The following is a 14,016-nucleotide window of genomic DNA, read 5'->3' as shown; positions in this document are numbered from 1 at the left end:
AATGCGCTGCAAAGTGCAGTTCAGCCACTGACCTAGTCTTAGGGTGTACTCACACTAGGCCCGGTTGGGTTGAATCGTGCCGGAGCACGGTTCGGCCCCCTCCCCACTCCCCCGCAGGCCTGCACTCACACTGCGCTAAACGATCCGTGCCCGAGCACGCTTTCGTCATCAACAGGTGACTTTTGTTTTGAAGAACAGTATGCGCGCGCAAAACAATGGAGTTCAGGATTGTACTGTTGTTTTTGTTTCACTGGAGTCGTTTTGGGCGTGCAAATACGCAACTGAACCAGAGAGTCATTGATTGTGCAACACAGCGATTTACTGCTAATCGTGCTGCACGTGTAAGAAGGTTTTTACACAAGCAGCAGACGTCCAGGGAGAAATTTGCAGCTTTACTCGTGGACTACAATTCACGTTCATCAGTAAGGTAAGAGACGTACTTGCTATATACATAAATAGTGACCAAAGGAGCGAAACATAAAACTCAAGTAATAATAAAATGTGTTTGTGGTTTAGGACTTGTAGATAGTAGTCCTAATTTATTATGGGTAACACTAACCATTATGGTGCTCTTTAGAACCCTTTTCAAAAATATTATATGCAGAATTGTGTATAAAACGTCCTCCGTTTACAGTAGCGTCGCATCACTGACGTCATCTTGATCCCTCTCCAAGTGGGCACGGTTCGGAGCGATCACACTAGCCAAACGAACCGTGCTTTGGGAGGTAACCGTGCCCGGGCACGCTTTGGATTGCCTAGTGTGAGTACACCCTTAGAGTCTCTGTTAAACGCCAAATCCTCTGGAGATCCTATGTAAACCAGGTTACTTACAGAGGGGAGTATTCCAGGTCAAGAAAGTAAAAATCCACCCCAGGGTTTTGTTGGCTGAGCCAAAGCAGTGTTGGAACAAAACCTCGGGAGGGATTTTTACTTTCTGGCCCTTGATTACACACCTCTTGCTTACACAAGATAGCTAACTAGTGTTAGCTAGGTATCTAGTATAAACAGATCATGTATTCATTTATTTCATGAGTAAACAATAAAACACTGAGATAATGGAAAGTTCTAAATGTTTACTAATGAGCTAATTTACACTGTTTACTAAATTTGGATTTTACTGAGTTATGGATTGAATTTCAGGTACCTCATTTAAAAGATCTTTGGGTCATAGCACAACAATTAACAATTAAGTCAATTGTATTTCTCTGGTGGTGTTCCATACACAAATTCTAACCATTTGTTCTTTAGCTCTGAATTACTGGGCAAAGCATAAAACACTAATGTGATATTTGCACAAATAACACAGGAAAGGACTGCCATGTTGTTCATAAAGCTGTTAGGTCCTGTCTGATGAGAAGGTGTCACTGACTGACTTCAGCTCTGTCGCGAGCCAAGGTGGGCGATGTGGGTGAAATGTTGATCTTTTGTCTCATATTTATATTTCAATGAAAAAACCCAAATGTTTTCAGTCCACAGCAGAATTAGATGGATTAATCTCACTGTTCCAATACTTTTGGAGGGAAATGTAGCACAATGGCCTTTATTTGAGCAGACAGTATGAATGCAAGATATTTCCTGCTTTTTTCACTCTGCTTTAATTCATTTGTTAATATACAGTACCAATCAAAAGTATGGACACACTCATTCCATGCATTCTTGTTCTTTTTATGTTTTTTAGACTGTAAATTTAATATTGAAGTGTTAAACCTACCAGAACATGTTTTGATCTATGGTTGACTCTTCTTGGAGGGTTAAGAATTTACCAGTAATTAAATTAAGACAACATCACCAGATATATCTCTCACACTTCAATATTTATAGTGCCTACTTCTACAAATTGCATAAATTACAAGTACAGTATGGTTGTACTATGTTTGCAAATGCTTTTAGCTAGTCCTACATTTTAGGACACTATTCCTGCTTATCTGCAAGAATGAACATCTCTTCTTTCTTAACTTGTTAACTTGACTTTCCACCTATATATTTAAAATAATTTATAATGACCTTTTTCAGTTTCTTTTCTCACTGTGTCTTTTTGCATTGAAATGTTGTTATTATATACCATTACTACTCATTAACGTAGTTGTTTTTATACAATGACTTGGTAGTCTCATTATTATAATATCACCAATTTAAATATTATTAATACAACTGCTACTACTGATGCTGCAAAGCTTTTTTAAGGAACCATCTACCCATTCATTTTTTATTCAAGACATACCAATTTGTTCCTTTATATGGGTTAAAAGCACCGAAGCTGCACAGCACCAACATAGTATCAGAGCTGTTTCACGTTTATCAGCTTTTTAACAATTTAAATACATGTGAAATGAAACTCTCCTGCTTATAGGAGAAGTCAGGATGAGAAGCAAAGCTCCTTCATATTCAGAATTCAAATGTGAGACATGAAGAAAAAAGGTCTACAGATTTTTTTTGTTAATAATTCAGTGAGGAAGAGGGACCCTGTGGAAATTAGTTCTGACATGGAGCACCTTACAGGGGAACTATTCGAACAAATTAGACATTTGTGCTTTTTCAAAAAGAAGCTTTGAGAGAGGCTGAATTTGTGTGTCTGAATCATTTTCAGGTTTGGAGTGACTACCAGAAGAATTGGGTTACACACTGGTCTTTTTTCTGTGGTGAAACTGAGAGTACCTGCTTCTACCTCTATTAATGAAGTGTGAATGAGTTTAATCTACAATTACAGAGTCTGTCTTGCAGCTATGATTGTAGGCTTCTTTGCTAAGTGCTATTTGCTCACTGGATGAGATACATTGTGAAAAATGGTTTGTATGGGTCTGAAAAACTGGATATCTTTGCACCATACAGACTATGTAAAGTAATAAATAATAAAATAAAAAGTCACTTATCAAGATAACAGTTAACAGGAACAATAAATGACTGTATTTTTTGTACTATAAGGGGCACAGTATTATAAGTCGTATTTTATTTAACTCTAGGCTTTTTACAATGTAATATACTTTTTTTCACAAGAATATACTGTAAACAAAACAGTTTATGAATATGAAATTTACTGTTGACAAGAATTAAACTGTAGTATCTTATACATTTGCAACTGTTTATTTTACGGTGAAATACTGGCAGCTGTGGTTGCCATAATTTTACCGTAAAATAAACGGTTGCCATGTCGAAGATATTACAGTATAATTCTTGGCAACCATTTATTTTACGGTGAAATTCTGGCAACCACAGCTGCCAGTATTTTACCGTAAATTTTACGTTTTTTTTTTACAGTGCACTGTAAAAAATGTCCGTGAAAATTACAGTGAAAAACTGTGAAATGGCAACAGAAATAAACCGTAAAGCAAGAAGAAGCTTATTGTTGTAGAATAAACATTGAAGTACCATAAATAAAAAAACTGTCAGAAATGTTATTTTTAATTGTTTTAACATGTGAAATATACACTGTAAAAAAAACGTAAAATTTACTGTAAAATACTGGCAGCTGTGGTTGCCAGAATTTCACCGTAAAATTAAAATAAACGGTTGCCAAGAATTACACTGTAATATCTTCTACATGGCAGCTGTTTTATTTTACGGTAAAATTCTGGCAACCACAGCTGCCAGTATTTCACCGTAAAATAAACAGTTTGGACAGGGGTGCCGCCATGTTTTCCTTCGAATTCAGCAGGTCTCACTGCTTGGGGTGGTGGTGGACTACCTAAGCTAAGTTAAGTAAAGCTAAGTTAGGTAAACAAAACTGTAATTCTTTAAAAAAAAAAAGCATTTTCTTTTAAAGTCAAACGAGTGCTGAATGTAAATCTACACAGATTTCTCTCCTGAAAACTGTTTATTTGGGTGAGTAAAGCTCTTCTGTTTATTTACAGTAAGCTTAGATTGGCACATTTCTCCAGCACTAAGGCTGGAGCATTAGCATTAGCCACTAACCGCTAGCACTACCGTCTGACAGCACTACACTGAGAAACCCTGAGTGTTCCAGAAAGCAAGAACGATACCAGCTAGCGGTTCATCTCACAAACATTATTTTAACACAGCTAACATGCAGACTACAGGTTGATAACACTCACCTCTAAACGGTGAAAGAGCTAGCGCTTAGTGTGGTTAATGACTAATGCTAATACTGCTCAAGCAGTGCGTGCAAATATTTTATAATATATTTTTTTTGGAACAACACTGAAGAGATGACACTTTAATACAAAGTGTTTAGTGTACAGCTTGTATAACAGTGTACATTTGCTGTGCCGTCAAAATATTTCAACACACAGCCATTAATGTCTAAGCCACTGGCAACAAAAATGAATACACTCCCAAGTGAAAATGGCCAAGTTTTGACCAATCAGCCTTTTTTCCTCTCAGTGTCATGTGACTCATTAGTGTTACAAGGTCTCAGATGTGAATGGGGAGCAGGTCTGTTAAATTAAGTACTCGCTTCTGACTGTTTTTTAAGTCCACCCCAAATTCAGTAGTGGGTTCTGATTGGACGGTCATTACATTACATTGTGGCACGAATTCCGTGCTGCTCCAAGACAAAATGCATGTATAAAATCTTTTTTGTTTTTTAAATAAAGAAAGCAAGTGCATTGAAATGTAATGCAATAGTGGTTTTGCATTTCATTTTGGCACATATTCTATATGTTATTGTGGAAAAGCAATGCATTTAGTGGATTCCATTTCTATTTTTTGTCACGTTAGTGTTTGCTTTTCAATTTGGCACTAATTCCTCTCCATACTATGGCTCATTTAATGGCCACAAATACCAGCAGCCATATAAACTACATGGTTAAAGACCCGCAGTTATAAGCTAACAATAAAATATGAGTAAATTGTGCAGTAAATGTCTATAATACAGTGAATGAAATATCAATAAAAGGCTGCAAACAGACAAAAGCAAAAGGACATGCACCATAAGAGCTCTGTTTTACTCAGTACAGACAACAGCAGCAGAGCTATCACTCTGAGAGACAGGCCAATGCAGCCGGCTGTGGCCATTCCAATTCATCACCCGCTGCCTAAGAGGATGTTCCTGGGAGGTTAATCCAGACGAGAGGATTGAGGCTCTGTTTGACCTCTCGTGGAGAACAGTCGGGTGGACGGCAGCCAATTTGCCAGCAGCTGTCTCCCAACCTCACACTAAAAGCAGCAATGAGTTTCGCTGGCTTATGTCTCAGCCCAAACCGCTGTAGGAGCCCTCCACTCTGTCGCCACGCCAGACGGACATCATGCGGTCTTCTGTTTCAAAATACTTCAAAGGAAGAGAACTCGTGTCTGGATGATTACCATTATATGACCAGTGGGATGCTGGTGCTGTTTCAGGGCTCTTATATTTTCTGACTCTGGCCTAAATCCTACAGTATGATGTATCTTTAGCTGCTGTGGAAGCATTACTGAAGGAGCAGGCATCTAAATTCCACATTTTTGGGGTGTTTGAGTACTTTTGCATATACACTATATGAACAGAAGTATTGAGACACTTGATCATTTACTTTTTGTTTAGTTTCTTCTGAAATAGAAATAGCAATAATAAAAATTGTTCATTAGTATTTTGCTGAAGTAACTGTGTCTACTGTCCAGGGAGAAATTTCTTCAAGATATGGGAGAATTGCTGTGAGGAATTTATAGCATTCTGTCAGTTCTGGCATTGTCATTTTCCCTGCTCTGGACTCTGAACTACTCAAAGACTTCAATTCCCATCATGCACTCACACCGGACTTCCCTGACTCTGCTAATCATGTGACAATATGTTACCAGTTACTGACTGTTTTCACCTGCCATATCTATTATAAATACCCCTTAGTTTGCTCTTTATTTCCTGACCAGTATTGTATCTAGTTATCTAGCTTTTCTACAACGAGTGTCCTTTGTTTATTGCCTTTGTTTCTGACTTGTTTTTGTTTCTGACTGTTACGTGCATATGCACGTAGAAAGTGTTTTTCTCTCTTTCTCCCCGTTTCTCTCTCTCTCTGTCTGTCTCTCGCTCTTTCCCTGTCTCTGATTGGCTGATTAGGTCTGATGGGAGGACCCAGTAGGAGGAGCGTCGTCTTGCCGCCCAATAGATCTTCCCTGCTGGATCTACACCCGCCAATGACCTGCATGTTCTGACCGGATGGGGCGGGCCTTTTCAAATATAACGCAGCTCAGTCGCGTCAGTCCTGTGTTAAGAGACTCTGTGATTGTTTAAGCTGTTTCTGTCTGTTTCTGTGTTTCCTGAATAGTTGTGAGTAGTGAATGTTTGGCTGAAAGTGGAGTATGTAGTTTGTTTCTGTGAGAGTGAGGTGTTTGTCTGAGTGTTCTCCCCCCTCCCTCACCACTCCACTCTGTTGCACTTTGGTGGACAGATAAGTTGGGCCCTTCACATTATTCATTACGTAGGTAACACAATGTCTAGACACACCAGGTAAGGGGCGGGTGCCACTATTGTATTTTTGGTTTAGTTTAGTTTTTTGGGTTAGGTAGTTTAGCACTTGTATTATTTTCTTTCCTTTGGCACCGTCCACAGTCCACCTTAGGCATTTTAGTTTGAAGAAACAGCTTATTCCTTATAGCATTATTATTATTATTATTATTATTATTATTATTATTATTATTATTATTATTATTATTATTATTAATATTTTTGTTATACGCCTGGATTTTTTGTATCTTTCATTTGCTATTTGTTTCATTGTACACCTTTGTAATTTTGCAAAAACAACCAGTAAAATCCCTGGTTTTCTCTTTTCAACTAAATCTCTGCTTCCAGTCCCTTTATTCCATCAATTTTTATTTTTGTTTACTTCCTAATTTACCCTAGACCACAACACTTTTAATTGGGAACGTAACACTGACTATCAATTTTTTGCCTTCTTTTTGACTTTTCGAAATGCAGCATTGCCGAGTAGCATCACAGCTTGCTCGGAGGAAAGCGCAGGGACTCGGTTCTGATACATCAGCTCACAGATGCCTTGTGCTGATCAACATCACCCTTTGGAGTGATGGGGAAAGAGCACCATCTACCCACCCTGAGAGAACCAGGCCAATTGTGCTCTCTCAGGGCTCCAGCAGTTGATGGCAAGCTACATGAACAGGATTTAAACCAGCAATCTCCTGATCATAGTGGCGGCGCCTTAGTCCTCTGGACCACTCAGAGCCCCCGAAGTTCAATATCTTCATATAAGACTACAGACTCTAAACCCAACTTTGTCCTCACAGTTACCACAGTTGTGGACCCCTTTTTTAATCTTCTTCAGCTCATTGTTAATTGTTAAAAGTGTTAAATGCACTCGAACATGTACACATATAAAACTGTTGGATTTTAAATGTATGATCCAAATAGCAAATGTGAAATAAAGTCTGTGAAGCTGAACAGCAGAACAATTAGTACTTATGAGTAACTTCAAAGTTCCTCTCCAGGCTGGAAATGTAACTTCTTAATACGATGAAATAATTCATAATAAGAACAGAATCATTCCTACTAATTATTCGAAAGTCAACAGTGCTTTAAAAGAAATATTTTGCAGCTATGCTGTAAAACAAAGATAATAAAGTCAGTGTGTTGAAGAAACCGAGAAATTCCGTAAGCTGGCAGGACCCTTCAGCTGCTATTAAATGTATTTAACTCTACATAAGAACCCTCTGGATACTGAGCTAGAGTGAAGACTTGCTTTAGCCTATACACTTTAAACTTCTCAAACTTCTATTGATTCTAAACATGTTGAAAAGTAAAGCAGGGCAACACACTAACTTTTCTTACAATAACATCCCAAAGCTTTCTGTCAGCTGTATCAAAATACAGGGGTTGGACAATGAAACTAAAACACCTGTCATTTTAGTGTGGGAGGTTTCATGGTTAAATTGGAGCAGCCTGGTGGCCAATCTTCATTAATTGCACATTGCACCAGTAAGAGCAGGGTGTAAAGGTTCAATTAGCAGGGTAAGAGCACAGTTCTGCTCAAAATATTGCAATGCACACAACATTATGGGTAACATACCAGAGTTCAAAAGAGGACAAATTGTTGGTGCACGTCTTGCTGGTACATCTGTGACCAAGACAGCAAGTCTTTGTGATGTATCAAGAGCCACAGTATCCAGGGTAATGTCAGCATACCACCAAGAAGGACCAACCACATCCAACAGGATTAACTGTGGACGCTGCAAGAGGAAGCTGTCTGAAAGGGACGTTTGGGTGCTAACCCGGATTGTATCCAAAAAACATAAAACCACGGCTGCCCAAATCACGGCAGAATTCAATGTGCACCTCAACTCTCCTGTTTCCACCAGAACTGTCCGTCGGGAATATAAATTATTGTGGTCTAAAACCAGGTGTTTCAGTTTCATTGTCCAACCCCTGTACATACAGCATATCTACACTCATGGACAAAAACATAACACAAACCCAGATTTTTGCAAAACTCGACATGCAATTTAGTTTCAAGCTGATTTATAAATGATTACAGGTGTAAAATGTTTGTAAGAGATTGCTAAGAGACTACGTTGACTTTAAAAGGGGACGCATCATTGTCTTAGAGAAGCGTGATGGTCGTTGAATCTAATTGCCCATTATCGAGCTTGAAACATGCCTTTGCTTTGGAAACACACTCCAAAAAGTGTGAGTGGAGTCACAATCTGGGACCGCAATGCATACTGTTAGCTACATATTTAAGCTTTTAGAAAAATGTTTGAAGAACAAATGTTTCAAGAAGGATATATTTATATAGCTATAGAAGTTAGTTATGACTCAACTATCCTTCCATATGCTACATACTCTGTCTTGATGAAATACTAAACAGAATATATATGTCTTTATTAAATAAAGATCAGCATCATTGAAGTGTTTTCTTTTTAACTAGGCTAATAAGTGTCAGGCTAGCTAGCGCCAGGCAAGCAGAATTATTGGGTCTAATATAAATCTAGTCTTCAAGGCCAAAACCACTCAAAAATACAGAATTATGATTAATCACAAAGTTGGTGTTGTGTGACAATTTTAGTTGGTTTATTTAAAAAAATATTAATATTTAAATGTAAATAATTTATAGGCTATATAGTACTTGTTGATTTTGTGCAAAAAAATGGTAAAAATAATTAAAAATCTATTTAAAAAAAAAACGTAACCCTCCTGTTATGTTCAATCTGACCCGTTTTAAAGTTTGAAGATCTAGGAAAAATAGTTAAAAGTGTAATCAACATATAATAGGAAAATGGTTCATCTCACATATTTGCAACCACACCCTGCAAAAACAAAAGGTAACACTTCCTATGAACCCTGTATTCATAATGTATTATAAATGCATTTACAATGCATTATATGACACGCATAATACCTTATCATGGATGTAATAGGCCTGTATAATACTCATAAGTACTTACAGCTGCATTTATAACACATTATAAACTACAAGTATAAGGGTTTATAAAGAAAGGACTTATAATGCCTTTTAATATTTATTCATAAGAACATTGTACAATGTAGTGTTGTAATGCACTACAAAACAGATTTGGTATATTTTGGTATAATGCATTATAATATGCAGCTATGATTTCTCAAATTAAGCTTTTATATAAGTGTGTAACACATTATAAAGCCTTATATACAGTCATAACTGTCAAGACATTAAAGTGAGGCATAATAAATGTATGTTTATGTTTAAAAAGCATATGAAAAGTCACTTCACTTAAAGTCAGTAATGACTGTATACAAGTCTTTATAATGTGTTACGCATAGCTGCATATTATAATGCATTATACCAAAATATACCAAATCTGTGTTATTCAACACTACATTGTACAATGTTCTTATGAACATATATTATAAGGCTTTACAAGCCCTTTCTTTATAAAGCCTTATATGTGTAGTTTATAATATGTTATGAATGTCGTTTCAAGTACTTATGAGTTATTATACATACTCATTATAAGGTATTATGCATGTCATATAATGCATTATAAATGCATTTATAGTACATTATGAATACAGGGTTCATAGGAAGAGTTACCAAACAAACACTTAAACAAAATTGCAATGTTATGTTTTGATGTTATGTAAAACTATTGTTTTATATGTTGGTCTTTTAAAAGTAAAAAAAAAGGAAACATTAAAAAGTTTGAACATGTATTTTTTTTTATGAAAAATGAGGGAATTGTCCTAAGTGAACTATTTCCAGTTAGAGATAAGGAAAACCATTGCAGTAAATATTTATATAATAATTAGTAATGGAGTTCGTAATGAAATATTTACACTGCTTGTAAGGATGTTTTTTGGGTTTCAGACATCTTTTTTAGATAATGCAATATGCACCGGTTTAAATTAACCCTGGAAGACCACTGCAGTTCCTGACAAATGAACATACTAGGAGGTTAAATTATGTTTAATCACAAAATTGGTGTTGTGTGACAATTTTAGTTTGTTTATTTAAGAAAATATTAAGATTTGAATGTAAATAATTTATATGGCTATTTAGTACTTGTTGATTTTGTGTTAAAAATGGTAATTTTTGATACTTATGTTTCAATAATAATTAAAAATGTTTTTAAAAAACCTTAATAGACAACTTGGAAATGTTCTTTCTTTCTTTTGTTTTACTGCATTGCCAAAGTATCGGATCGGGACGTTGTTTCGGCAGATACTCAAAATCAAATTAATCAGACTTAGACTTGGATTCATCAGGACATCCCTAGTTTAGAAAAGACTCTATAATAAATACATGACATTACCTTTTTGTGAAACTTTCTAAAAAATTGACAAGTTCTGTAATACATATAATAAAGAAACGGATACTGACCCCCAGTACTAACTCTATCATTGTCAGAGGAAATGTCATCAAGTTCATTTTGGACTTCATTTTCATATTCCTTCTTGATTAATGTCAAATCTGTCATTCACCACTGAGCTCCTCTTTCTTTTTTCTTCATTTTTTTGTCTGCCTTCATTTGGCTGTGCACGGCTAATGACTCTGAGTAACTCACAGTCAGGATTCACTGCAGCTCAGTGAACATGTTCACACACATTCACACCACTGAGTGACTTTTCTAGTCTGATCCAGATAACGCCGATCATTTTTAACACTTCACTTCAACCAGCAGCCCCGGGGTGTTAAAGGAATACAAGTGAATGGCTCCGAACCTGCTGGCGCTTCTCGAACTCCAGCTTGATGGGTGACTTGATGCAGTTGCAGGTGTCGTGGTAGGTCTGTTTAAGAGCCAGCTCCATCAGGTGTTTGTGATACGCTCCTGCCATGTTCCCACAGATGAAAATGATGATGTTGGCCAAAATCTGTGAAAAAAGAAGTGAAAAACACAGTAAACACTCGGTTTTAGTCAATTAATGAAATACCAATTACAGTACTGAGTAGGGATGTACCAAAAGGAATTTTTTGGCTGAAACTGAACCAAATTAAATATTTGGGCAAAGGTCATATCATCACTGTACAATGAAAAACACTTATCTCCAAAACAGTTACTTTACAGGAGCAAGAAAAAACATTGTAAACTTTAAATGGAAGTTAGTGTAAAAAGAGTTTATTTCAGGTCATTTAAAGAGTTTCTATTTGTCTGTTCATCAATAAATTTTGGCGCAGTGTAAGCGACACTTTGTCTGTTTAAATTATGTAGTAAACTAAAAATCGACAAAAATGGACATAATTGTTTTTCATTGGACAGTGAGAATATATACAGAATCAAGATTTTTTTACAGGATTTTGTTAATTTCCCCACATACAAAAGTTGGCCTATAAAATGTACTCGTGGGTAGGCTGGCGAGGTATTTTAAAAATAAAATGGAAATTGGCCCGCTATTAAGCAGGTTTTCATAATGTGAAATTCAAAGTTTAAATACAAGGTGACGCGATTTAATAAACCCAATCTAAAACACCCCTTATCTCCTTTCCTTCCCTCATTATGTCTACATTAATATTCCTGAGTTTTTTAGAGAACATTGAAGCTCTAAAGAAATGGAAAACAGACAGCGAATGTAGAAAATTCAGGCACATTGGGAAAAAACGTTTAGAGAAAAGTGTGTATGTTTAATTTGTCAGTAATCAGTTGCTTCAATGAAGGAGTATAATATTAAGAATATCGTCAATTTGAAAAATCTTAGTTTACACAACACCGTTAAAGATAGATAAAGATAGTAACTCTGTGTGATAGTAAAATGGTGTGTAAATGATAGTAATCAAAAAAAATTATCATTATAAGTAATATATTTTAATATTTGTTTTATTACAGTCAGTGAGTCTATGGCCCGTGACTGCACATATCATATATTTCTCCTTCTGGCCCCCAATAAGAAAAGTTTGGACACCCCTGCTCTAAAGGGTCACTTTTGGGTAGTGTACCTCTTTGTAAGAGATTGCTTACTACTGTATTATAGATTTGATGACATTGGCTTAGAGAAGCGTGGTGGTTGTTGCAACAAACTGCCCACAATTCAGCTTTTTGGGCAATTTTTATTATTTTGTTATTTTTTCATACACTGCATAAATTAAACAGCCTAAATTTATTCTATTTCAGAAAAAAAAAAACAATAACAAAACTGCAATATACAAATATTAATTGAACACTGAACATTCCTAACATCCCAGAAGATATACCAACAAAGTACAATATGATTTTTTTCAAAAACAAAAATTGAGATGTGCTCAGGTCATCAAAATCATAATTGTTTGGTACAAATTAGTCAATATTTGTACTAAATAATTATTATTATTATTATTATTTTTATTTTTTACTGAAATTAGTGCTTTTTTGCAACTAATATCAGTTGCTGAATAATCAGTGCACCCCTAGTATTGTGTTTAAGCACTAAAACCTGTTATAGTGGTGTCACAAAAGGCTTTGGACCTCACACAGGAACTTCCAGTTGCCATTTCTTTTTTGTTAGGGTAATAAGAGGTGCTGTAGTGTTGGTGTTGAGGGTGGAAAAGAGCTCTGCTGGTGAAGATCCACTGCTTACTGAGGGAAGAGGTGTGCGGACATAGACATGCTAAAGCACCACCAACTCTGCCCTTTATCAACCAAAGTGCCCTTTTGAAACTTTGTTGTTTTTTTTTTTGTTTTTTTAATATTATTAGTGTGATTGCAGTAAGATTTTACTGAGGCCGGTTTGAAATGATCTTTTGAAAACCTGAGCGATTAAAAACGAGTGAAAACAGAATGCCCTGAAATAAGCTCGCGCACACCCGACCTTTCTCTTCCTCTGTCACGTGACCCCGCGCGGTCGTGCGCAAGCCACACTAGATGCGCTGCAGCAGCAGTTCAGTTCAGCGAGTCTTCAGCACAGCAGCACAGCAACAGATAGGCTTCTTCTCCCCCGTGTCCCACCAGCCAGGTAACATACACATCAAGTAAAATCCTACCGTTTGCCCTCTAAGCCCAACGTGAAATCATTTTGTTGTGCAGTAAAATGTCTCATACAGCACCAAACTACTGAGCATCTTTAGCCGACTGATCACCAGATAAACTAGCCGCTCTAGCCCAAATCAATGATAGATAACGTTTTTTTTTGTAATGAAGTGTTCCACGTGTGCTAAAAAGTTCCCTTTTTCCCCCCTGAGCACTTGCCTCCCAAAATGTCTGTGCACGCCACTGACTGAGGGTAAGTTCCGCTCCCTCCTGTTTTAAATAAAGTTTTCTCTATGAGACTATAGCCGGAAAGTTGTAAAATGACACAGAAAAAGTTAACACAGTTAACAGACACAGGTTCAACAGGTTCGTTGGATATATGTTCTTGTATTACAGGCCAGAAAGAGGCTGAATGTATATCTGAAGGAATTCTCAGTCAGCCAGTAACCCTTTAGTTCTTTTTGTTAGATAGACATTTTTCATTTCTGAGGCAGTCTGTCACTGTTCCACTAGCGCAGCAGGAATTATAATTATTTAATTCTGTACTCATATCTCTCAAATGCATACTGTGTATGATTTTATAAAAAATGGATCTGCCACATTTGACAGTGGCCAGGGTGTAATGTGACGTGACTTCAAATTATTATTATTATTATTGCACACTGTGTAATAGAGGTAATTACTACCTCACTGGTCTTTTTTGCACACTTTTTGCACACTGCA

The 14,016-nt window shown here is 36.5% G+C and overlaps 1 protein-coding gene across 2 annotated transcripts in view; it reads right to left on the bottom strand.

Annotated features, from left to right (window-relative positions):
- adcy2a (adenylate cyclase 2a) overlaps positions 1-14,016 on the bottom strand; it is a 231,342-nt gene that overhangs the window by 62,070 nt on the left and 155,256 nt on the right. For both annotated transcript variants that reach the window (XM_049480739.1, XM_022674109.2), the window contains one exon: positions 11,078-11,227. In XM_049480739.1, coding sequence (XP_049336696.1) covers positions 11,078-11,227 — 150 coding nt within the window. The remainder of the gene's footprint in view (positions 1-11,077; positions 11,228-14,016) is intronic.

The sequence above is a fragment of the Astyanax mexicanus genome, chromosome 6, assembly GCF_023375975.1.
Source record: "Astyanax mexicanus isolate ESR-SI-001 chromosome 6, AstMex3_surface, whole genome shotgun sequence".
Lineage (NCBI taxonomy): Eukaryota > Metazoa > Chordata > Actinopteri > Characiformes > Acestrorhamphidae > Astyanax > Astyanax mexicanus.
The sequence above is the reverse complement of the archived record's forward strand: the minus strand, read 5'-3'. Positions and strand labels throughout refer to the sequence as shown.